General features: G+C 38.2%; 1 protein-coding gene across 1 annotated transcript in view; it reads left to right on the top strand.

Annotated features, from left to right (window-relative positions):
* Nucleotides 1-3,683: 3,683 nt before the first annotated feature.
* cachd1 (cache domain containing 1) overlaps nucleotides 3,684-25,714 on the top strand; it is an 89,499-nt gene continuing 67,468 nt past the window's right edge. The window contains exon 1 of the mRNA XM_042006766.1: nucleotides 3,684-4,290. Coding sequence (XP_041862700.1) covers nucleotides 4,042-4,290 — 249 coding nt within the window. The 5' untranslated portion in view covers nucleotides 3,684-4,041. The remainder of the gene's footprint in view (nucleotides 4,291-25,714) is intronic.

Genomic DNA, 25,714 nt, shown 5'->3' with positions numbered 1-25,714 from the left:
TTCAACCACTGAATCAATCACACTTTCTTTTAATAAAGAGGACGATCCATCAATATAAAGTCATCAGAAGATGTTCAAAACAGCCAAAAAGTTTAAAAGGAAGAAAAAGGCCAAAAGGTGCATGTCCTAAAAAACAGATAATCAGTAAAAACATCACTCACTGCAACTCCTGTAACAATGGCAGGTTGTCAGACTGGATTTTCTTTCCTGAAATACCAAAATACCACAGACTAAAAATATTTCTTCATTTGAGATGAAGTGAAGTTATTTTGGCTCTACTTTGAAATAATCATAGTGGGAAGGCTTGTCTATCCGCACTATGATCAAAACCGTGACCAAACATAGCTGACTTGACTGAAACATTCATTGCATTTATTTTTCCAAAGAAGTCAGCCCGTCTGCAAGTGACTCATTATGAAACAACACAGAGAATGAAAATAGGAAATCGATTGTTGGTGCCAGATAGGTGTACAGTGATGCATAAATGTTTGTGAAAGACATTCTCCTCAGTATGGTAGTATAATGATATTTAATTTAAATGATAGAAGATGTTTAAGAATTCAGAACATTTAGCTACTTTTCATGTGTTTAAACCAAGTTTATCACATATTTTTTATGTTGTGTGTCAAAGGTGTGTCACTGATCCTTCTTGCAGCACAAAACTAGTTCAACAGTAGCTCATAATGGTGGAGAGAAGTCTGTGGTATCAAGATTATTGGCAAAAAATGTTTCTGTAAAGCAGTACATGGCACAGGAAACAGTACAGCGGCACATAGGACCTCATTACATGATCAGAAAAGCAGGAAAAAAATGTTAAGTCATTACAGTCATCTCTGTTATTATTAAACAGTTTGGATTAGGTTGGAAAAAGAAAAAAGAAAAGCACAATTAATCCTGAAAATCCTGTTATTCCTCTTCAAATAACTTCATTAATCACCAGCTGTCATCAATTTCAATAAAGTAAAGCACTTTTCTTAAATATCTATATTTCAGTTTTCGTTTTTCCTCTGCTACTCACCTTTAGGAGAAAGATAGTGGATTGTCCACCTTTCATGTCTTCAGCATCTTCCTGTGCATGTTAACCACCTACACAACTTTACCCACTACATTGATTCACTACCTTCTGACTGGCCTTCCTCATCCTCCCTCACCATTCTGTTCTCTTTCCTCTCATTCATATATTACATCTTTCTCTTGCCTACTTTTATTGCTTTACTCCCCAGGCATACCTCCAACTCCAAGCTCTCGTCATCCAGCTCTCTGCCCTGCATGAACATCAGATGACTGTTCTGATTGTGTTTGATTCAGTTATTTAATTCCAAAATAACAAAACGAAATGTAAAAGTTGATTTTGAAATTAGCCTGCTGAGTGAGTTTATTTTCTGTATTCAACATTAGAGGATTGGTTCTCCATTAAAAAACCACAAAGCCAAGTTTTTTGTGCCTATATGTGATGTTGGTTTACCAGGAAATCTCCAAAAACGTTACATGAAGCCATGAGATGGCTGAGGAGAGGCCAGTTGTGCAGCTGCAAATCAAACGCACTGCAATCCAGTGAAGTGGAGACAAACTGATAGACAGAGAGAACACTGATTAAAGGTCAGCTGTTTAATGGGTTGGAGTGCTGTTAAACTTCAAAGCCTCACATCATCTGCCCCCAATACAAGATTCTTTAATGAAGCAACTATCTGCCATATGTCTTTATTTTGTAGTCATCAATCAAAACGGGAAATGCCCAAATCCAACAAATCTTTGCTTGCTCTTGAAGCTGCTTTGAAAACAGGAACTGGATTCCCACAGGAATGGAGGTTCTGCAGGTTAAAGTCATTTAATCTCATAGAAATTTTGTAGTTTAATGTATATTCACGCTGTTATACCAGCAGAAAAACTCTGTTATCATCACATTTCACATTTCATACCTAAAAAGCGAGGCAATCTTTGACTGAATTTTTTCCTGAGCATTATTATTAAGTTAAACTTAAAGAAAGACAAACAATACCATTTACAGAATTTGCAAGGCTGCACCATCAATAAAACCCAAATGCCTTTCAGTTTTTATCAAAGCCACTTAAAAAAAAAAAAAAGGAAAATTCAGGGAAATTATTTCAAAATTTTGAAGACTGAATGGATCTTTGCAAAACTTCAATAATGAAGTACCTGAAAAGTCAAGTCATATTTGCTTTGTTTGAGGTGATATTTAAAGATTCTGGAAAGGAAACTTGCCAACTTACCTTTTGACAGGTGTTCCTTTTCCTCCACATTTTTTTATGTGGAGTTTTTCCACATCCACACTGAGACCTAAGACTGGTTGGTATTTCATACTGGCTCTGTGAAGCTCTTTGAGGCACATATGGGACTTTTGGGCTTTTCATGTAAAAGCGACTTTTGAAAAAAAAAAAAAAAAAAAAAAAAGCATAGATGTGTTATGAAAGAACAGCCCCCCTGGACACAGACAAGTAAAAGGCCTTCCACTTGTCCCACAGAAGAGGCAGACACACAGACTGCAGGAGACATAAAACTACCACGCAAATATGATTTATGGTTGTTTTGTATCTCCAGCTGTGTATCTTGCATATGTTTCATATTATTTTTCAACCCACTGTGGTTAATGTGCATATTTTGGTTACTTTATTGTTCATTTTGATCAGTTTGTACTCCTTTTGATCTTGTTTTTTTCTTATTAAAATTGCTTTGTGTTAATTTTGTAGCTTCATTTTGGAAGTTTTGTGAGTCAAATTATGTCATGTCACATTTGTTGTCTAATTTTAGCTATTGAGCTGCTTTATAGTAATTTTGAATGGTTAGTTTGAGTCTCCTATTGGTAATGTATGCATCTCTATGTAACTATTTACATATAAGAAAGCCTTTTGTGTCACAGCTAGGACAATTTGCATCTTTTTAGTGTGGTTAAACCACATTTTAATTCGTTTTTACATCTATTTATAGTCGTTGCATTTGGGACATTTAAATTAAGTTTTTATTGATTTGAATGACCTTAAGCCATTTTATATATTTTTTGTTTTTTATCAAATGTCTTAAGAAGTTTTGTATCAATTTCTGTTGTTTTTGTGTCACTAATTGGTTGTTTAACATCTATGTCACATTTGAATAGTTTTGCATTATTCGCCTGGCTGTGTCTTTTTTGGTCAATTTACTTTATGTTAAGTCCATGAATTGAAATCTTTTTTTCCTTCTGGAATATCTTCAATATTACATTTGTAGAGTGAGACCAAATATATTCTATACACAAGATTCTTGACTTCAAACGCACCATTGTCCAGTAAGTATGTTTGGAAGTATTTAAATATTTAACCTCCCACTCCCACCGTAAAGAAGAAAAGAAGTATGAGCAATACAACATGATTAATAAAATGTATGTTCAAGATAAAAATAAATAAATAAAATATGAAAAAAGTTTTCATTGTCCTGTTGGTGTGGGTCAGAGATCGTCTGGAGAATGGTGTTGGTGGGGTGTTCAAAGAGAATCGGAAATCAGCGCTAAGTAGTCGCATATCAAGAGTTTGTTTTTTTTGTGAATAAATTTTTAGTTGTTAAAATGAAATAAAATTTTAAACCAAGCAAAATAAAATAAATGCTTAAAATCTTTTTTCCCCAGTTACAGTGAAGGCATCGTAAGACTCTGATCCATTGATCGGGAAATCCAGGCGCCGGTAGGACTCCTCTCTGTTTCCACGCCTCCCACTTTCACCCCCATTGTGGTGAATCTCTGGCTCGTACACACTTTGCCAGACTTCTAGGAGTTGGAGCGACTGATCGAAGAGGCAACGCCGACAACGTTAGGAGAAAAAAGGAGAAGGGAAAACATAACCTCTTCCCCGCATGGATCTGCTTCCTTCTCTTCAGGGAGTTCCAGGAGCGGCAATGGTTTGCGTTGCTGGAAATTTTGCAGACGCGTACCAAAGAGAAAGAGCACAAGTGCTTTACGCTGCAAAGTTGTAAAAGTAGTTCCCTTTAAGTTCTTGTTTTTTCCGCGACCATCTCGGACTTCGTCTTTCTCCAGCCTATAAACCTACAACCATCATGGCGAGACGGACTGCGGAGAAACCTCTGGTTTTGACGCCGACTACGCGCGCTGCTTTCCGGGATAAACACCTTCGCTTTCACAGGGTCTTGTTGGCTTCACCATTGAGCTTCGTTTTAATCTGTTCGGTTCTTTCTTGTGGATACTGCGGAGCAGAGACGGAGTTTTCAATCCTGGAAGAAGCGCAAGTTTTAGCGGAGCAAATGAAAAAGCTGTCCGCTCAGGAGCTGGGAGTCTTTACTATGCAGGTAAAACCAGACATAATACATGTTTAAAACTCGTTTGTAATATGTCTTCAGTAAAACTGACGTAGTGGTTGCTCTACTTGAAGTTGGAGCGTGTTTTAAAATCCCCTCTGACATAAACAGGAGTGACAAACGAGCTCACACACCAAAATACTGTAATAATTACAAGCAGAAACTTTGTCGGCCAAATAATCGGTGTTATGAAACAACGAGCTCTCGTGTTGCTTTGCCCAGTTTTGCAGTGAAACAACAGGCGCTTTGAAGTTTGGATGCATTAATCTGGGACATCCAACACGCTGGAGGTTTGCTGCTCTGAGCGGCTGACAATTTATCTACTAGGCCTATCTAATAAACGCATTTTATTTAAGGTACCTTATCAGATATTTCAACGCGTTCTGTGTTGAAATATCTGTGTAGAAAGGCGAGCAGAGAGCTGAAAACATTTATTCGTTTCTGGGATAATTTCAGAGGACATGATCAGATGTCTTTAACATGAATGCCCCTATCCTCATGGTTTGCATGTGCAGAATATTACTGAATGCTGAGTGTCTTCCTCATATGATCCTCATGTAGATCAGTTCATGTCATTGTGCAAAGAAAGAAAAGGAGTCAGCAAGTGATCAGATTTTGCCTGTATACCATGTGTCAGATATTGACATATGCTTTAATTACTACTGTTAAATCATCTCAACAACGCTTGTTTCCCTAAGTTAACAATGTAAAATATTAATCCAAATGTTTCCAGAACCTGAAAATATAAATTTTTTAAAAGGTGTTTACATCAGAGAAACAGTTGGATCTATTTATGGGCAGTTTTGTTTTAATAAATTGTTATAACTTCTTATTTTTATACATTTGCTGGATATAGCCATACTGTCTCACATCTTTGGCTTAATCCTATATTGATGATCAACTTTAATCATTTGACATTTTATAGACCAAGCAAAGACCTTCTAATTGTGAAAATAATTGTAAGCTTCATCACTAATGATAAGACTTGTGTGTTGCCACCCTAATTGAGTAGATGTAGGTTATACATCTATGCCATGTCCATCCAGGCAGGGCTACATTGAGTCACCAAATGGCAGGGGGTGCAGTGGCGGCGGGTGCTGGGGATTTGAGAGAGGGGTGTTTTGCACTTCAGAGGCAGAGGAGCTCACAGGCCCTGAACACAGAGGCAAGGCAGCAGGGGGCCCCAGGCCCCAAATGGTGTTTCATCTTCTCTGCCTCCACACTGAGCTGCCTTCATCCCAGCACTGGGAGTCAGCTTTGAGGGCTTCCTCTGATCCCACCGGATCCGCTCTTGTCACCGCCCGTCCCTCTCTAAGCCCCACTTTGTGCTCTAGCTGTCTTGTTTCTGCTCTCGTTATCTCTGCTGTTATTCTTTGCATTATTCTTTCTCTTTTTCTTTTATTATACTGAAAATGTACTTTTTTTCCTCTCTCTCTCTCAAATGAGATTAAAATCATTTTGTCAACTCAAAACATGTAATTAACTTAAAAATAATTTCAGATTTAGTCCCATTTAAATTTTCATAACTAATTTTAAAATTCATGAAAAGTGCGGTCCTGAACATCTTGCTGTATGGTGGGAATGCGCCGCTGTGATGTCATGTTGTAGAAGCTGCGAGTAACTGCCTTGGCGTGAAGCTGATGTGAATATTATCGAAGCAGTAGATTTGGATGTGTCTGAGTGGTTTCTGCAAATGCAAGAGATAGCAATCCAGTAAAAACACTGCATTCAAGTATGAAAACAGAGTGCAGGAATCTGTTAGCCACGCTGGCTGTGCAGACATCTGCTGTGGAGCTTGGATGAAGACAGACTTTAGATATGCAAGGGTGTCATTTGAGCTGAATCCTTCAGGGTCTTTGATATTTTCATTTTTCTTTCCTTTGTGCTTTACAGGAGGCTGTTATTTCTCAGGTTTTCATTTATTTATTTTTCCTTCCCTGCAAGTGTTTATCTGAAAACTGACTCTGTTATCACACTTGCACTGCAGCCTTGAAATCTTACAACAAGGAGCTGTATGTGACAAAGCAAATGCTCATATCAGTCAGATTTACCATGGTAAGGACTTTACTCTGCTGGCACTTCATTTGGGAAGTATGTGTAATGTTTTACTAATAACTCTCAGGAGGTGATTGGTGGTGTTTTTATCATGCAGCTGGGTTAAAACTATTGGAATGTTGAAGAAAAATGGTTTTTGCCAACAGAAATGTGTAAAACTTTTAGAAACAATTATCTCTGAGGATTGATGCCACAATTGTCCAATCAGCTTAACAGCATGGGACTGTTTTTTAAAGCCAAATTCCTGACTGGCTTTGTGACTGCAGCATACTAACAGCATCATCTGGTCTAAGCTTCACCTAAAACAAATCTCCAGTTGTTGTGACTATCCATTGGTTGCTTCATTTGGGCAATGATTGAAGGATTACATCCCAACAAGGTCAATGTGTACTTGCACAGCAGCACTGTTCACCTCAAACATGTCATCCTTGTACCTGTAGTCGTTCCCTTCTGCGTCATCTCCAGTCTTGTGACAGAAATGACCAACCCCATTTATCAAAACAAACTCAAAATGAGTAAATTGTTTCTTAACAAAGAAGCTCAAAGTTGCTTGTAATAAGCAGACCTGGCAACTGTGGAAGTGAAGGCATATATTGCCAAATGTAATGAAAACTCTGGTAGGATGTAATAATTTAATCATGAGATTGACACTTTCTAGGCTTAATTTGATTACACCGAAAGGAATTTATTTGGCATAAGGTGTTCAGAAAATCCATCTTAGTCAGGTTAAGGACTTAATTGGGCTATTTAGTACCTTAACATGTAAGAGAACTTCTTTGCTCTTTTAGACAGTGAGATATCAGCATGCATAGTTCATGTGGTTCTGTTTGGATCAGCTCTGAGGGTTTTGCCATTAAAGAGAGGATCCCAGCCTCTTCATTTAAAATGTAATTGTAGTCTTCTCCTCTCCACCCCTCATTCTCTTGCAGATGTGTAATTTGAGGGTTTCCTCGTCACTACTCCCGAGTCACTGGGTCTGCCTTGTTTAGTCTGTCATTGAGTTACTCAGGGGACATGAGTTGACACTTTGCCTAAGCTGATGATTTTTTTTTTTCCAGTCATATTGAAATATTTATCTCCAGGGATGGGTTCTTTTGTTTGTCACACATTTTCCTGCTGCAGTTGTCTGCTTTCAGTCTGATCACTGATTGAGTGTAAAGTCGGCTTGGAACGCATCAGCCTTTACTTAGTGTCTGTTTCTTGTTTCATAAGCTACAAGTAAAAAAAAAAAATAGTTGGAAACTGTATTGATATGCATTTTCATTGTCTCAGCGTAGACTTATTGACTTTGGTTTTTTGTCTGCCATTTAGTCTCTTTAGGATTTTTCTTTTACTTAGTTTTGTGTGTGTGTGTGTGTTTTTTTATAGTTAAACTAATCTTTTAGTAACAAACATAGTTAGTGTTTTTTTTCAGTGCAGGCATGGACCATTTATGTTTTTTAGATGATTTTTGCTTTTACATCCATCATTTTACTCCGTGTGTGATGTAAACTGTCATGCTGTTTATTGTCTTTAGTAACACTGTGATTGCGTTCTAATTCAATTACTTTTAAATAATTTACAAAAAACATTCCTCTGTGTTTAATGAGGAATTTATCAGTTCTGCTTTAGTTTAGAACAGTCTTTGAAGAATTTAACACATTTTGAATTTGCTCCTGCTCCTGGCTTGTTGTGTCAGCCAAACTGCTAGAGTTTGAATTTCCTGAGGGAGTCATCCCAGTGGATTAATAAAGTTAAGTCTAAGTCTAAGTCTGGCACTGAAATAGACCGAGTCGCCATAATCCATGCCATGGCTCAGTGGGTAGAGTAGTCGTCTTGTAGCCCAAGGGTTGCCGGTTTGATCCTGGCCTGGAGAGCTCATGCCGAGGTGTCCCTGAGCAAGACACCGAACCCCAAATTGCTCCTGATGGATCATGGGTAGTGCCTTGCATGACAGCTCCTGCCATCAACGTGTGAATGGGTGAATGTGATGTATGATGTAGCTTGTTACCATTGATGCTCTAAGGGCCATTGTGTGCCCACAGACCTGGAGTTGAATCCAGTAACTACTACTTCTTCCAAGGAATCAGCTGTGTAACTAAGGGCCCCCCCCCCCTTAAAACCGCATAAGTATTTTAGCAATCCACTTTTTCAGCCCCACAAAACCAGGGATTAGCCTCCACGAAACCGATCAGGTCTGAAACCGTCTGTGTTACCTGAGGACAGCCAGACTGGGAGATATGACGTCCATGTGACGAACACTTGCCGATTCCCAATCCACGCCTTCTTTTTTTTTTGCTTTGTAGTCCAGCGTTACTCAAAGAAGAAGCTCAACTTCTTCTTCAGTCCAAACAAATGTTTCTCTTTTGCCTTGCAGTGAATCCTCAGCCATCTTCTCTTCTTCCAAGTGAACTTCCTGCAACACAGTGAGCCTTTGTCTGCGCATGTGCTACGTCTTGTTCTAGCTTTGGAGTGTTGCTCTTTAGCACCCCCCACAGCCTTGTAGTATGCACTACAGCAGTTTTGTGGGGACGGTGAAGCCTTTCTCCTAGTTTTTGCCACCGGTTTCACACCTGAACTGGCTTCGGTGCCGTGTGGACATAGCCTAACGTTAAGCGATAGCATCATTCTGTCTTGCAGGCTGTGTTGGAGAACTGTTTCTGATGTTTAAAATTCTGTAGGATAATGAGGCTAGTTTTTATATTTTTTTTTTTTTTGAAGAATTGTGAATGTTGCACATCCCGTGGTCTTGCACCCTGAATTAAAACTATTTTACAACACTAGGACGCACTAAACTGACTCCAGTACTAATCGATACAAAAGTTTAATATTGAGTTAAAAATAAATAAGCACGGCCATCGATGAACCCATCAATACCAACTGAAACCAGAACTTATAGCCCATAGAATAGTCTTGTATGGAGGAGACCTTGTCCAGGACCCTAAACCCTTTAATTAAATATTCATCGTGATTTAAGGGCCATGGTACTTGTGTGTAGAATAAGTAATTTGGGGTAGTTTTCAGATTTGTGTCCAGAGGCAACAGAATCCAAAAGAATAAAAAATTTTTTGTAAGCACATATGTTTCTTTCCCCCCTCTCCCCCTGCCTTTATTTTAACCACCTTCTTCTCATTTACCTGCTTCTTCTTTTATTGGCCTCTGTTGCATAAACAGTATTTCTCCTCTTTTCCTAGCTTTATATTGAATCAGTTGCAGAGGAGGAGGAGCTGGAGGGGGATGATTATGGGGGATTTGAGGATGTACAGCAGGACATCAGAATTCCTGCTATGCCTTCTGCTGTAAAGCTTCAAAGCCTCCTTGCCTCTTACTGCACTGCTTGCATGGCTGGAAACATAGTCAAGGTTACCATTAGTTTCATAGGTCCGCTGCATCATCTGGGACTTGCACCGTTTCTCATTCATTCTCTCATTTGACTTGGAGTGTAGATTTTTTTTTCCTTAGATGTGCATGTCAGAGTATATTAGGGCTGGGCAATATATCGATATTTTCAAATATGTCGAGACTTTATCAGACGCAATATAGAAGGAGGGAGTATCGTTTATATCGAGATAGCTTGTTTTGAGTTAAAAGCATTTTTGCTTTTGCATTTTGCACAGCTGTATTTTTCCTATGGTCATTGAAAAGTATTTTTAATTTACTTTGTTTTAAGAGCATTTAATTCAATATAAAAAGGTATTTAATTTCAGTCAGCTGTTTTAATGCGCATGTGCTGCTGATCCTTAATAAAAGTATATTTTGCACTGAAGACTGTATATTAGAACTGTCTCTTAGGTAACTTGACAAAAAATATATAAATATCAAGATATATATCGTATATCGTGATTCAGATAAAAAATATCAAGAAATAAGATTTGGTTCATATCGTCCAGCCCTAAAGCATATACTTAAACTCTTGAAGTGATCAAAATAAATTTATAAAATATTTTACGTGGCCCACGAAGATTTTGAGCCTTTCTTGTCGTTTTTTTACTGCATTTTATGTTTGATTTAACTGAGCATCTTAAAAGATGTAGATATTTTCTTTACATTAGTGCTCATCACAAAAGGCTAATTTTCTCAATTTTCACTGATATTTGGCCCCTAGATACTTTAAAAAAGAAAGATAAAAGTGTATTTGTAACTAACAATAGATATTTATTACAGTAAAAGCTCAAAGTCTTCCCTGCTATCTCTACTGGAGTTTCATGAGATCATCAAGCAGTAAAATGATTTCCCTACCAAACAGATTTGTCATCACCTGATTTTTTTTTTTAGCTTTAATTATGTTCAGGAATCTAAACCAAAGTGGATGTTAATCTCTTCAAACTAATGAGAAAGCCCTATTTACGCTCTCCATTCACTTGTTTTTGTGTGTGTAGTGTGTTCAGGCTGACAGAGCTACAGGTGCTTTGCATTAGTCGGTCGACGTTGCTGTGCAGGGGTAGAAATCTTCTCCTTTACACCTCCCATAAATTCTGATGAGCCTCAGTGATTTACGAGTCCTTGGCGGATCAGCTGAATTGTCTGCACCTCTGTTCTTTTTCCATTTTAACTGTTGCGTTTTTCCAAAGTGTTATTGCAACCCCCTTTTTTTTCCTTCTTTTTTTATTTCCTTGTTTTCACACACTTATTGGATTCTTGCTCCCAAGTTGCTGCTACATTAATACTTTATAAAGCCAAGCTTCACTGTTTTGATTGTGTTTGTGCTTCATTATCCTTCTTTTTCCTCAGGTGAATTGTAAACGAACATGGTAACTGATATTATATGTTCTGTTGTGTATAGCTTTTTAAAAATTTATGTTTTTTTTGGGGGGGGGGGGGGGTTCGTATATATTGAAAATGTTTTTATTTTTGCTGTTAATTTTTCTGGAGAAAAAAAACAAGGCTTTCTCCCAGTACTGTAGCTGCTGAGTCCCGCAGCGACATCTGCAGTGTTTTAAAACTTGGAATGACTTCCGTATAAGCCTTGAAAAATTCTTGGCTTGCCAAAGAGCCGTGGAAACAGCCCAACTCTGTTGACTCTACCTTTATCTTTCTGTCACAGTGCAGGAGAGAACAAAACATGGAGCTTCAGTTTTATTAAATGGTGGGCTGCTTGTATGCTTTGGCTTGAATCCAGAGAGTGAGGGGCTCTGGAGGCCCGCACATCCAACTGCCTTCAGGAGGAGTGTCTCTATCCTCCAAACTTAACATACACCAGACATGGTGGAGTCCTCAGACTTGTTGGACATTAGACTCAGAATTAGTTTTGTTGTCTGATAGAAACTTTGTTCATTCTGAGGTTAAAAGAAATAATGTTCTAATTTATTTTTCAGTCGTGTTTTAAATTTTAAGCCAGGGTTACTCCAACTAAAAATACTTTGTTGTGTCTTTAGCACACAGTTTCCCAACAATAACAACAGCATTGTCTGTCGCTCTGCTGCGAGTTCAGACGGAAATATTTGGTAAAGGTTGGCTAGATGAAGCTAGAATTATGCACATATCTTCATGGAGGAAGCTCAGGATCTATCCTATGAATTAGTGTACCTTGCGACACGGGAGGTCAGTAGTCTCAGTAATTTTACCATTGATAGGATTTGGTGACTCTTGTTTTTTTGCTGTCCATGTGGTCAAAGTTTATAATAATAATTATTCAAACTCCTGAACGGTAACCAGAGGTCTATTGCAGATATTTTGATGCTGCATTGGGTTTCAGAAGTATATGAAGTATGAGTATAGTTCCTCTGTAGAGCTGAACTTGGTTGAAACTATAGACTGTAATAGAGACTGTGAAAACTATCTGGACATTAAATGAGAGTCATGGGGAAAACATTGATCAACTGTAGTTAATGAAGTTGACTCTTTGAATAGAAGGCTGTGGGAGCCTGAAGGGTTTTGGAACAAGAGCTTAGTTGCCTTTAGGAGTATTCCTTTTTTTGTGTCATGTCTAAGAAAAGAGGGCTATGTCCTTTAATTATTTGTTGTTTTTTTCTGTTTATTAGTAATTGTATTAGTTTTATGGTCTGTGACTGAAAGATAATCAAGTAACCTTAAAGATCCCCCTCAGACTTGTTCTGTTAGAAAACTGAGCTCTGAAAAACTTTTTCCACTGATTGATCAGCGTAGAATGGGTGTGCTAGTGCCAAACTTTGCGGATTAATGTGCAAACTTTCTGCTGAAAAGATTTTCTTTTGATATTCGTGTATTTGAACATTTCCAAAGCTAGAGAGACATTATTGCATCACATGTATAATTCGGACTCTTAGTCTGCCAGCAGTCATTCAACCCTTCTTTGCAAGGATACATTTTTATTTTATTTTATTTTATTTTATTTTATTTTAGTACAGTCCCTGCATCATCAATTGGGTCCCGCTGCATGGTGGTCAGAACTTAGCATGAAACTGGTGTTTTCCCTCTTCTGCTGCAGCTGCTGTGGTTTAAATCTGTCTGTACATGGCCAGATCATTTATCTGACCGCTTTTTGATCCTTCTTCTACAAATTTCCAGTTGAACGAGGGCCTCTCTGTCTTTGGCATTGACTGAAATTGGTTTTGCAGTGTCTCTGAAGCCTTAACATATTCATGTCTGTTTTTGTTCACTCTATCTTTTCCTGCTCATGCTGATCGGCCCTAAAATACCAAACACCTGTTAAGAATCTAGACTGAATGTTTCCTTGGCTGGCATCAAAGTGCAACAAAGTTAATCATGGTCTGATTGCGGGGAATAAAACATTTTTTCCAGATGTAAACACAGTGTCTATCAGTTTTACCTGATTACCATCAGAATGCCACCAGCAGGTAGAGTGCGCATCTGTGTTCACATCTGTTTTGTGATAAATGTGCATGCTAACCTGCTGGCATGTTCATGGTTTTGGCTTTCAGTAATTAAGAAATAAGATTCAAGATAAAACGATCAATGTGGAACAACATATTACTCTCGCATACAACATGGTGCCTTGCTAAAATTTCAAACCAAAACAAAGAAAACTTCCACAATGATCTTCTGAAGTGAGCCAATCCAGCGCCATCTGTGTCCATGGAGATCAGACAAAGCAATTTTGAAACTAACAAGTGAGGTCTTGCTGATGGTGATGAGGGCATTCCACCAAGAATTACAGTACATACCTTCAAAACATACTAATTGTGTCTTGTAGGGTTGGAAATCAAATCTCCATTTGGAACTTCTGGACTAAAAATACTCTTTAGTGGGTATGTAGAAGAAAATAAGATTTTCTATTTGTTTCTATCTGTTTTTATTTATTGAGCTGCTTGCTTGGCACGTATCAAAAATGTCAGTGAACCACTTGTTTTCTTGTATTTTCAGTCTTTTTTTTGTTTTGCCAATTCAGCTTACTGTCAGTGAGAGTGCTTAGTCCGATTGGCTGTCCACATAGCAAGTGCATGCAGGAAAAAGCAGGCATTACATCAGAAAGCTATTGGCTAACTTTAAAATGTCAGACACAAGCTCATCCAATCTGGCATTCCCATTTCTCCAAACCAGGCAACACTTTCACAACAGTGTGGCCATGTAGCGGGTATAAAAGAAAGGAGACCACCTCGTTTGACATTACAGAAAAACACAAATCTAATCACTTTTTATTTATTTATTTTAAAGGGCTTTTCTTGCAAAAACCAACACAGTGCTTTACACAAAAACAAATTTATCTATATTAAAATGAAACAAGCCTTCACATTAAGTATTTAACATAGCAATTTAAAAACACACACCTTACAAAGCACCTGCTGTCATTTACTCTGTTTAAATCTACAGCTTGACCTTACAGTAAAGCATATCTTCTACTTGCTCCTTATCCACTAGCAAGCTTTCTTTCTTTCTTGCAAGCAGTCTTTACAGTCTATGTATGCTCGTTTACACAACAAGCTAGAGATGTATACCCATACAGATGGAGCCTGCTATCCGTCTTCTGCATCCTTTTACAGGTGTATTTTGGTCCATTTTCAGAGGGCCATAGTCCGACGTACCAAACAGAGCAGTACCACTGGCAAACACAGTGGCTTGCCTGGTTTAGCTAACGTGACCAGAGTAAGGAACAAAGAAGAAGCTGCAATGTTTTTAATCGTCTGCCATCTTCTATGCTACCTCTTTTTAGGTCTCTTTCTGAGAAAGTGTATTATCAGGATCTACTGTTGTCATGGTTGCTTTTGTCTGAAACCGTTTTAGTTAATCAGATAAAGGACAAACAAAAACCTTGACTTTGGTATCAAATCTTTTATGTTTTTATGGTTTTTGTTGATTTAATTTATTCTAAGACTAGTATTAAGATGCATTGTTTACACAGATTTATTTTTTGCCTATTTTCACAGGGGTGAGTGCATTCACATGTTAGCCCAAAGCATATGTAAACTAAAGTTGTCTGGACTGGTCACTGTATAGTAGAGTAACAGTCAGTAAAAATTAAACAGGCGTTAACTGTTACATAAACTTTTCTTGTATAACAGCCCTGAAATGTGTACACACAGTACTGTACTACTGTAATCATTATTAGCCCGTGACTTTAATGATTAATAATGATGAACAAATATCAGGTTTCTGATTAACCTTTATAATTTTTAGTGTGTTGATTTGAATTCTATCCTTATACAGCCCAACTTTTTTTTATTTCTATTTTTTTTAAACCAAGGTAGGTAACAGTCCCCTGCTTATGAAAGAGGAGAACTAATTATCTGGCTGTGTTTAATCAGATCATTCTCAGTTTTCCTTAATGGTGTTTTTCCCTCTCATTCTTTATCTCCCTCTCACCATTACTCCCTATCCCTTGTCTTTTTACACACAGCCTTTCTGCTACTCACACACTCCAAAAACTGATAACAAATACATCCAATCATAGAGCAAGAAAGGATCTTTATTGGTGATCCAAGATGTGTGGTTCTTTTTCTGAAATTCCTGCCAGTGTTGCTTAGTTAGCTCCAACAGGGCTGACCCCAGAGTGTGAGCCAGGAGACCCATGGCCACCCTTTAGCAAGCGCCACAATAGCCAAGACTCAAAATGAACTCTGCCTGATAGAAAGAATGGGGGGAAAGGAAAGCAGTGGGGGGTTTTGTGGTGAAGGAGTAGTGAGCAAAATACCCATTTTGGAGGGCTAGGAGAATATAGGGACTAACTCCCTCCCCCAGACAAGTTGGATTTTTAAAGCCCCCACCCCCCTCAGTATGCACACACATGCATGCACACCCCTCCTGCTGAAGAGGCTTTGCATTCTCGATGAGGAGGGTTGGAACACCTACTGTGGAGAAGCCGATCAGACTTTTTTTTTTTGTGCTTTTGTGTCTATCTCAGGGCTCTCTGTTGCACACACAAACTTAAGAGTAAACTCAGACTTCACAGTTTTGAGAAGCACTTTTTTGAGGTTATCTCAAGTATCTCTCCATGTTTCTTATGCCTGGTTGCATTTCTGTGTGTGTGCGTTTGGATAGGCGCACTCTCTCTGGTGAATATCTGTTCATATGCAACAATGGGCTTTGGGATTCTTCCCCACAGCAGAGAGCAGTTCAGAGTGCAAGAGAAAATGCTAAATAAGAAGCATGGGCTTGAAATAAAAGAGAAGTTAGAAGAGAGTGTGTGCAGCAGTGTCAGCCAAGAAAATGCAGGCTCTCATATTGTGGAGCCTCAAACACAGTCACAGCAGTCTGCTCTCAGTTGGTGGGGGATTTTAGCACTTCTCAAACTCTAGGGTCACAGGGTCATGGAGGTCAGCTCAGTTAGTTTAAAAGCTCTTCATAAGCACCAGACTGCTGGAAAAAAGAAGTCTTAGATCATCAGAATCTTGAAATCCTCACTGTGCTATTGATCTTTTATAAACCTAAGTCAGCTTCTGGTAAACAATGCCGATAGCTTGAATAATGTGAATGAGATGGGAAATTCATAGAGGCAACTCATGACTCATGGCTAACATAAACTGTAAAAAATATGCATTGGTCATGATGGAATAATGTCATACTTTCCCACTAAAAGGGAAGAAAAGAAGCTGTTAATTGACTTATAGTGACTTACGTCAGACGGATACCGTTCTGATTCTGATTCCGTTCCGGAGATCCTTGGTGCTTCCTGGTGAACTGGCCCTTTCTCACAATAGTTTAACTGTTCAAGTGGCAGATTGCAGCTCTGCATCCCTATACCTGGTTTGCTGGTTGATGACCAATCACAATGTATAACCACTCAAAAGATGGACATGTAACACCTCCAGCTCCTCTTGGAGGACTCAAATATGATTTTTTTCCCCCATATGTGGCCCACATCTAATCTTTTTCATTACAGTCTGAACAGCAGTAATCTGTTTTTTCAATTCTGGCCCAGGCCACTTTAGCGTGCGGTACTTAACCTACATACATTAACACAAACTTTTTCAAAGCAACCTCCGTATGAAAGGTCATTATCACCGAAAACATTAAACCAAAACACAGAGATGTATGTATGTATTACACCATACATCCATTTTTAATGCAAAGTAAAACATATTCTTGACTAAGAAGGGAGAATATATGTCACAAGTATCATTATAGCAAAGAGAATTTTTCTATATCTATATAATTTTGTATTAGCTGCCTTACTAAAAAATGGTTAAATTCTTCAAAAATAGTGGTTCTCCTTTGTTTCTTAGGTCTCATCAGCAGGCTGACAAGGTGCTGTCTGCCTCACTGCTCCTAGTTATTCTTTGTCTATCTTCCCCACCATCTTCATCTTTTCCTGCCTCCTGGTGTAATTGTGTCCGTGGGTGGTGGTATGTGAAACAGTGTCCTGTGCTTTTTGTTTGCTGCTGGTTTGCTCCCTTTGAAGATGAATCAGGAAGTGACCTGGGCTGATGAGTTGAACTTTGGTCTCCCTGCCTCTGTCGCCGTAAGACAAGGCTGGTTGGAAGATGAAAAGAGTTGCAGTGTTTTTTATTCTGTTGGAGGAAATGGCAAGTGGGAAAACCTGATACAGCTTGCTAATTAGGAGGCAGAGAGGAGTGTCTGGGCTTTGAAAGTGAAATGAAACACGGGGAGACTGAAAATGATGCTTTAAATGGTTCCAAACTCCCATAAACACAGAAAGTCACACAGTTTACATTATTGATGTTTTTGCCAAAACACACACATCATACAAATGGAGACACATATGAAACTGCATCAGAGTGGTTACAGCTGTGCTTAGTTATCATTGTCTCTACAGTACAGATAGAACAGTGGAACAATGCTGGCATGCCAGCAGTAAGCAGTATGTATTTACACATAATATGCACTTGTGGTAGACCAGCCATGTCAATATAATGGTTCTTTATTCAGAGTGGTTTCCAGGCATTTAAGCCTGGCAAAGAGATTACTCGCATACAAAATCTGCACCTTACAAAAACAATACAGTATTGTTTGTGCTGCGCAGTGGCCATTTTGAATTCAGTTGAATTTCTTCATGATTTGATTGCAGTTCTGAAGTATAAGACTTAGTTGATTTTGGTTTTGCAGTTCTTCAATCTAAACAGCCATCTAGGTAATTTATCTTTATTAGGTGTGTTTCCATTACCCCTAGAATTGCGCAAAAGCTAAATATCGTGATAAAAAACTGGTATGGAAACACTTACATAAAAAGTTTTTACGCTCTCATGAGATGTTTTTTTTTTTGACGTTTCGATATAGAAGTATGTCGCAAAAGTGTAATGGAAACACTTTTCTCGCATTTACGCTTCACTGGATGTGATGTAGCAGGTCATGTGACCAGTTTGTTTCAAATAAAGATGGCGCAGTCTGAGTAGACGCAGGATGAGACAGAAATCTTTTTACAGATAATTAAAGAAAAAAAATATAATCGTCATCCTTGATAGGAAATAACGATGAAATGCAAGAGTTTTACAAAGGTTTTAGAAATCTCCATCCTCCTCAAAGTGGAGTCTCGCGGGACGAGATTTTACAAGAATAACGGCTAATACGCTAAACACCACTGAATGGAAACACCTGCAAATCGCAACTGCACATTGTCAAAATGTTAGAAATATTTTTTATTTTGCAAAAAACTAATGAAAACGTAGCTACTGTCACATACACGGCACATGAAACAACATATGTGATCATTTCCATATTTAAAGAGTCACATGAAGCTGTAGGGCAGTAACAAGCACACGATATTTTCAGGGCACTTTCACACCAGCCCTTTTGATTCGAATCCTAGTTTGTTTGACCAGAAAGTCCGCTTTGATTAATTGTGGATACGCTAACAAGCTGATTCGGATCAAAGAAGTGAACTCTGATCCACCTACAAGTGTGGATCTCAGTTCAATTCAAGTGAACCCAATACAGGAAGCGGACTACAAAGCAGTGGACATTGTATAAACATAGCACAAACATACATGCGTGTGGAACGATGAGCATCTCTGGCCAGGAGAAATGATCCAAGTCAGATATGTAAGAACACAGAGAAAATTTAGTTAGAAATATGGTCCATGCAACTTCATGTTTTGCTTGGTTGAGGTGGAAATGGAAGTTGTCCTGCATTACCCAATAGATAAGTTTTCTTCTTCATTGTGTCATCTTCACCTTCAGCAGTTATTGATGCATCACCGCCACTGGTGAGGAGGGGAATACGTTATTTAAAAGATCTGGTTTGTTTCAGTTTGTGCAGCGTGGAGGCAAAATCTGGCTGGAAAGATGTTGCAACCCCCAACTGAACCGAGCCCCTAATCGTATCAAATCTAGCAGACTACCCTGGAGGGAATGTACTCAGTCGATCTATCTACAGAGCCAGCGCTGTGTCCCTCACCACACCCCAGCCCACTAGTTGGCAGTAATGCACCCCCAAGTTGGTTGCTAACCACCCAAAGGGGAAAGGGAAAAAATACTATGACCTGCCAGCAGAATGAGATAGAAAATGAGGAGAAATGCAGGAGAGAATTAGTGTAGGCGAAGAGAACACGACAGCAGGTTTGAGACTGAAACTGAACTCATGTTAACTTCCCAAACTGTCAGAGAAGTTGACAAAACAAAAGCCCCCACTGTGTAAGAAATATGGAAGACGTTTGGGCTGAGTAAAAATGATTCAGTTAAGTGTAGGAACAGACTCTGTTGGGGTTAGGGAGGGAAACTTGCTTCGTTTGAAACATTAACATATTAGCATCATTTTTGCTAGCTTAATTCTTGAGGTCGCCTGGTTGAGATGGCCAATAAGACTACATGTGCACAGTCGTGATAGTTAGCGTTTGCATTTTTTTAAAAACTAAATAGAAATAACGAATGAATAATTGCACTGTTAAGTTTTTAGAGGGAGGACAGCTCCAGTCTGCTTGGGGTGAATCGCTTTCCTGTCTATCTTGTGTTTAACTTCCCCAGATTCCTGTACGCTTTTATCAATACAGAAAAAAACGCACTAAATTTAAGGAGGAGCTGTCACCTGTCACGAAGAAACTAAACCTGATTGTTACATCAGTTTATTTGGGAGGGTGTTGAGCAACCAGACCAGTAAATCGGTCTGCCAGTGTTTTAGAATTCATCTGTATTTTACTCCCGTTAACTCTCTACAAGAACACTACAATTTCATTTTATCCAATCTCTTCCACTCTTCTCTGGTCCTTCCAAACAGCCATGTCTTGGACCATTTCTTTCCAAAAGACCAGCTTATTGCCAGGTTTGGACAGCTGGTGTCTTTCCAGCTTTTCTCAGTCTGTCCAGCACCGGCGTTGGTGAAGTCAGCCAGCTGGAGCTGCTGCTGGCATCTCTAAGCAGCAGAACAGGGAACGAACCACACTTTTTAAAAACAGTTTTATGTAACTGTTTTGTTTTTTTGTTTTTTTTTTACGTACATATGTAAACTGATATTTCAGGAAATATGTAGTAGGTATTTCTTATGACATTATTTCCACTGATTGTTTCTTCTGTTTTCTCTGGCTCTACTTGACAGAAGGGCAGAGAGGAGTTTAACTAAGATCATTAAATTATTAATCACAAAAACACACCAAGTATTATTACTGAATAAAACTGATATTAGGGGGAAGAAAAATAGGCTCATATGGTAATACTTAAAACAAAAATCAGCTGGGTGCAAAGACTGATAGAAAATCTCCAGCTATGTTGGGCACTGTCTTGTGAAAAAGAAGCTTGAAGTGGCCTTAAGCTAGCTTTGATTTTACTAAATCCTGTCACGAAGGTAGAGCCAGATCTCTTACCTTTTCCAGAAGCATTAATCTGTTGGTGTTACTCTGTCTGTGTGTGAAAGGTCTGTTAAACTGATACTGAGCTCTGTGGGAACAGTAACCTGTGAGAATTTGCTCTTTCTTGCTTCTTTTGTGTCCTTTTGCCATTTTATACACATTCAGTCGTGTGTGTTGAATTCCATCACCTTTGTGATGTTTGGTTTGCTGGATCTTTAAGATGTCCATTTTAAAATTACACAGTAGGCTACTGAAGACATTTAGAAAAAAAAAACAATCAATACTTTAAGGGGAGGTGCTGGGGCATCATTGAACCACACCCAGTGGGGTTGCTTGGACTGGAATAAAAGATCTTTTTTATCATTGTAATAAGTAAAAATTTTCATTTTCATGCTACGGTGTAGTTTTGTTCTGCTCAGCACGATTCTTTAGTGCTTTCCATTACAGACAGTAACCGCTCAGCTTGGGTGGAAATTACCTGTCTTTCATTACAATAGTGTAAAACTACAGTAGCACAGAAAACTTTTGTCTGCGTTTATTACATCAAACGGATTTAGGAGACTCTTTTAGGATGCTTTACCACTGCCACTGTTTGGTCCATCTTAAGAGGACCATGGTCCAAAAAAAGGCCAAAATATAAATAACGAAAAGACAACACAATAAAATATATTTAACTTGCTCTTAATATTTTTATGTTTCATTGTAGTCTGTTATTTTGTCACTTGTGGGCTCTTTTTGATTGAGAGATTGCTGCATAAACAAGATGGAAATAGTCTTCCAGGGCTTCAAAGTGAAGCTGACACCAGCACCTGATAAGTAAAACACTTGTCATGTCCACAAAATAACAAAGAAAAAAAGGAATGAGAAAAAAAAACAAAAAACAGAAATCCTAATGTCACCTGCAATTTTTACCCACAAAACAGTGTTTTTGTTGGTTACTCGTCGGTCCACAAACAGTTGCAGAACATCTGCATCGTGCTGTTAACTTGCTGCCGGTGGATCACGACTTTTTCATTATTTATTAGTGGCTGTTTTCGGGAGTATCGCCTCTTTGCGAGCAGTTGTTCAAACTAACTGACATTGGTTAGGTCTGCTTTATTTTAGTGCATTTGAATGCAAACCAAATGAATGTGTGTCCTCCAGGCTACCCTGGTGTGAAAGCCCCCAAATCAAAGGTGACTGGCAGGGGAGGTGTATCGAAGGACTGAATGTGTTTATCATTACAATAGGGGCTGAATATATAAGAGTTATAAGAGCTTTGCAGTGCAAGAAAAGAAGTTGTTACCTACAGTAGAAAAACAAAGCGAGCGTATTGTATCATGAAAAGGAAAAATCAACAAAAATGTTTTGATATTTATGGAATTAAGTTCCAATGAAATATCATTGAATTTATTTTCTGACAGACACGTATTGTTGCTTTTATAGTCAGTAATCGATTGACTATTTCCAAAAATACATGTTGACAAGGGATTTATGTACATATTTAAGTACAACGTGGGAAGAAGACTAGACTATAACAGCTGTAATGAATAAAACCCACTAAAATTTAATAAGATAAATCTATGACTTGGAATGTTCTGTTACCGGTGAGACTTTTAACAACTGAGTGGATTCAGTAGCACAAAAACCAAATGGAATCCAGTAATAAAAATGTGTCTATAACATAACATCCTTTCACATATCACACCATTAGAATATGAGTTTTATGTTGGTGTTAAATGAGGTGCAGAGTGTAGCAGTTTGAGTGACCGACTGCTGCAGCAGGAATGCTAAATGGGAGACTCTTCTTTGAGAGGAGCTGTCAAATGTCTTCTGCGCACATCATCAGAAAAGCACCGCTCCCCCTCTCCTCACATTGACGACAGCAAAGCCAGTCGTCATTTGCATACCAGAAACTTGCGAATGTCCTTGGGGAACTCTCTTTCTCTCTTTTAAAAGCACTCTTGCTAGAGATTCTGCACACGGCAGCGATCCACTCATGAATGTGAATAGGAAAGGTTTTCAGTGTTTAGACAGCACAGGAAGTGAAAAAAAAAATTGATGCATATGGGACTGGACCCCCCCCCCCCCCCCAGTTAGCTTTTAAAAGTATTAATTCTGTAAAAGCTGTTTTTATATCATTTTTATGTTTGTCGGAGCAAGGTTTGTGCCTATGAATTTATACTTAATACCATAATAATATGGGGACTTTGACTGTACTGTGTACTCTGGATCAAATTATGAAGTCTTCATCAATGAATGTGAATGAAAATCAGGGGATTTAAAATCTTTAACTTTCATATAGTTTTATTTCAGCATGGCCTGTATAACACTTCACTAGAAAGAAGCTGGAATATGACCTCTAGAGTAATGGTAAACAAAGTTTATGTAGTCTATGTTCAATATTTGATCATTCCTAACAAAGCATGCTGTAGTAAACTAGAAAACTCCGCAAGCAGTTTCAGATGAGGCATTCACATTTTCCTAATTAGCATAGATTTGCATGATTTTTGGAAAAACGAATAAATGAACAACAAAAACAAACAACAACAAAACCAAAGCCTAAGTAAAATTCCAAATGAAAACTAGCCTTATTCACATATTTATGTTTCAACTTAACTTAGTCGTCGATCCAATAAAATCCTAAATTTGTAGCCCCAATTTCATCTAACAAAATTAGCATTTGAGGAGTGTTCAGCCATCATTGTAGAAATATTAGGTCACATCCTGGACTGAATGGCATACAAAATGGAGAAAAAATAATTGTATTGTAAAGTTTGGAACAGAAGAGTCTAAAAGTGTTTTTATACACTCTCGCTGTGGACTGTGTTTCCAGGAAAAGCTCTGTATGGTAGTTTATGGGAATAATGACCATGCTTTAGCTGTTCCAAAACCAACAGGTGCACATTTCCAAGCTTTTGTTTGCATTTCTTTTCTCTTCTTCATAATTTTCCTTCCCTTCCTTTGATATCTCCAGAGACCTCCAACCCCACACAACAGTTCTCAGGATTTTTCTCAAACTGGTGTCAGTTAGAGAAAAGTTTAGTGATGGTCTTTAATTTCTTTTTTTTCTCATTTTCTCGTCCAATCTTTTTTTTGTGTTGACTTCTTTCTTCTTTATCTTTTGTTGTAGTTTTCTTCTTTTCTGACTCCTTTCATGAAATAGAGGAAACAGACAGGTTCACATTTGCATTAGTTGTGGTTTCTTGCTGCAGACAAGATGAACAAGTCCATAAATGTTCATTTACTTGCATGCTTTAGCAGTGCTGTCAAAATAGTCTGAAAAAGCTTGCCAGTGTGTTATTTCTCAAGCTGTGTTATTTGTTCCATCTCCATGTGTTTGTCCACGAGTGTGCATAAATCTGCTTATATGTGTATGTTTGTAATTTTGCCAAGCATGGGCTGATGTTTTCCTTCCTCACCACAACTCCCATGTTGCCTCTCGCTGCACGTTGAGTAGCCAACACAAATCCTGCATCCAATTAATCATCATGTCATAAAGACTAATACTGTGCTGTGTCATGCCATTGCATGCGTTACGCAGCTCTGTAAAACGTCTGTGGGAATGTGCATTCTGCTTTTATGTTAACCAACACTGAATATTTGGAAGAAATTGTCCAGAAACTATGGGTGACAAGGTGTCTGGGTAATTATGAGTAATTATAAAACTTTTTGGGGTGTTTTGGCTCACAGATGAAAATTGCATATTAAGTCAAGAATCTAATTTACCTTAAGTTTAGATCAAAACTAGCTGCATGTTTGGAGATTTACATGCTTATTTACTTTAGGACTTATTTGTGTTAAGCAGCTACAAAACTACTTTCATCATGAGAAATTCCAATAAACAATATTTTAAAAAACAAACCAGTAAACAGTATGAAGATTTATGGATGTATTGACTCTGGGAAGAACATGCAGCCTCTTTACTTCTGCATGTCTTGTATTTCCTGCTCTTGAGATTGTTTTTGTCATAATCAGAGGTAGCTGTCGGTGCATGTTCATGCATTTTGGAAAGAGTTAATGTTTAGTTGTACCTCTCTGAATAACACAAGTCTGTTTGGCACTGACCTGTGTTTGGTCCATCCAACCACTTTGACTGATCTGGATGGGGTTAGTGTGTAGTCAGATTTTAGCTGGCATAGCTTGTAAAAGGCACATGATAAATGACTTGGATGTGGGCAGAGTTGGATGTTTCACTGAATAACACCATCTTTGGTTAAGTAATATTTAACACATTTCATGCAATCTGTGTCCATATAAATTATACCTCAATAATGGGAATTTATTAGCCATTTTTTGGACTCCCCAGTTAGGTTTCACTTTCGTTTTGACTTGTTTTATTTTGGACTCTAGTGCAACATCCCTTCATTTTTCTAATGTAGCTTAGTACATCTTTTAAAGTAAAGTGTTTAGGGTGCAGTGAGATCTAGTGGCTCAAATTGTAAAATGTAACCAAATTTATACCCCTCACCCCCAAACTACTTCAGCCGTGACCAACACAAATGACTCACTTGAAAGTCGATGTTTAGTTTATTTCTGGACGACCGTAGTAACATCACAGTGCACCATGAGTGATGGGCAAAGATCTGACCTTGTTTCTTTGGATTTAAATGGTCAATTTTAGTGTAAAGAAAAAAATATATTTTCTTATATTATGTTTCTGTCTATAGATCACTCTTAATGTTAAATGGGGAACTTTGCTTATGACATTACTGTGTTTTAAGCTGGCTAAACAGAGAACTTTGACATTTTTCTCTACAATTTCTCTTGTTTTGTTAGATTTATCTGTTAATAAGGGGAAGAACCTGCTCATCTGTCTTCTTATATCCTGATGACATAAAAATAATCTTAACAGAGAAAGATTTTTCTTGGCCAGTCAGTGCGGTTCTCAGATGATAAAATGTGGGGAAGCGGAAATGGACAGGCAGTGCCTGCTGTGTTTCAGGCTGGTTGGTAGTTATTTTAAAACTGCATAAATATCTGCATCTGCACCAGCAAGTTCCTTGGATACTGGTTTTGCATTACACTTCGTCATGATTCGCCCTCATTTTTGGTATTTTTTTAATTTTAGGGGTGTCTGGTTGTAATGTGTTGTTTTAAGATTTTATGTGACACACTTTTCCTTGTAGAAATAAAGTATAATCTGACTAAATTAATTGTAAGTGGTTGACTCTATACCTCTAAAACTGGACATGAGGATGTATCTTGTGTCTTGACACACTTTTACAAATTAATTCCCGTTTATTCCATCAAGGTTTTCAACTACATGTGTATTTTCTTAGGCACCACAT

The sequence above is a fragment of the Melanotaenia boesemani genome, chromosome 14, assembly GCF_017639745.1.
Source record: "Melanotaenia boesemani isolate fMelBoe1 chromosome 14, fMelBoe1.pri, whole genome shotgun sequence".
Classification (NCBI taxonomy): Eukaryota; Metazoa; Chordata; class Actinopteri; order Atheriniformes; family Melanotaeniidae; genus Melanotaenia; species Melanotaenia boesemani.
This window is presented reverse-complemented; position numbering and strand designations above follow the sequence as displayed.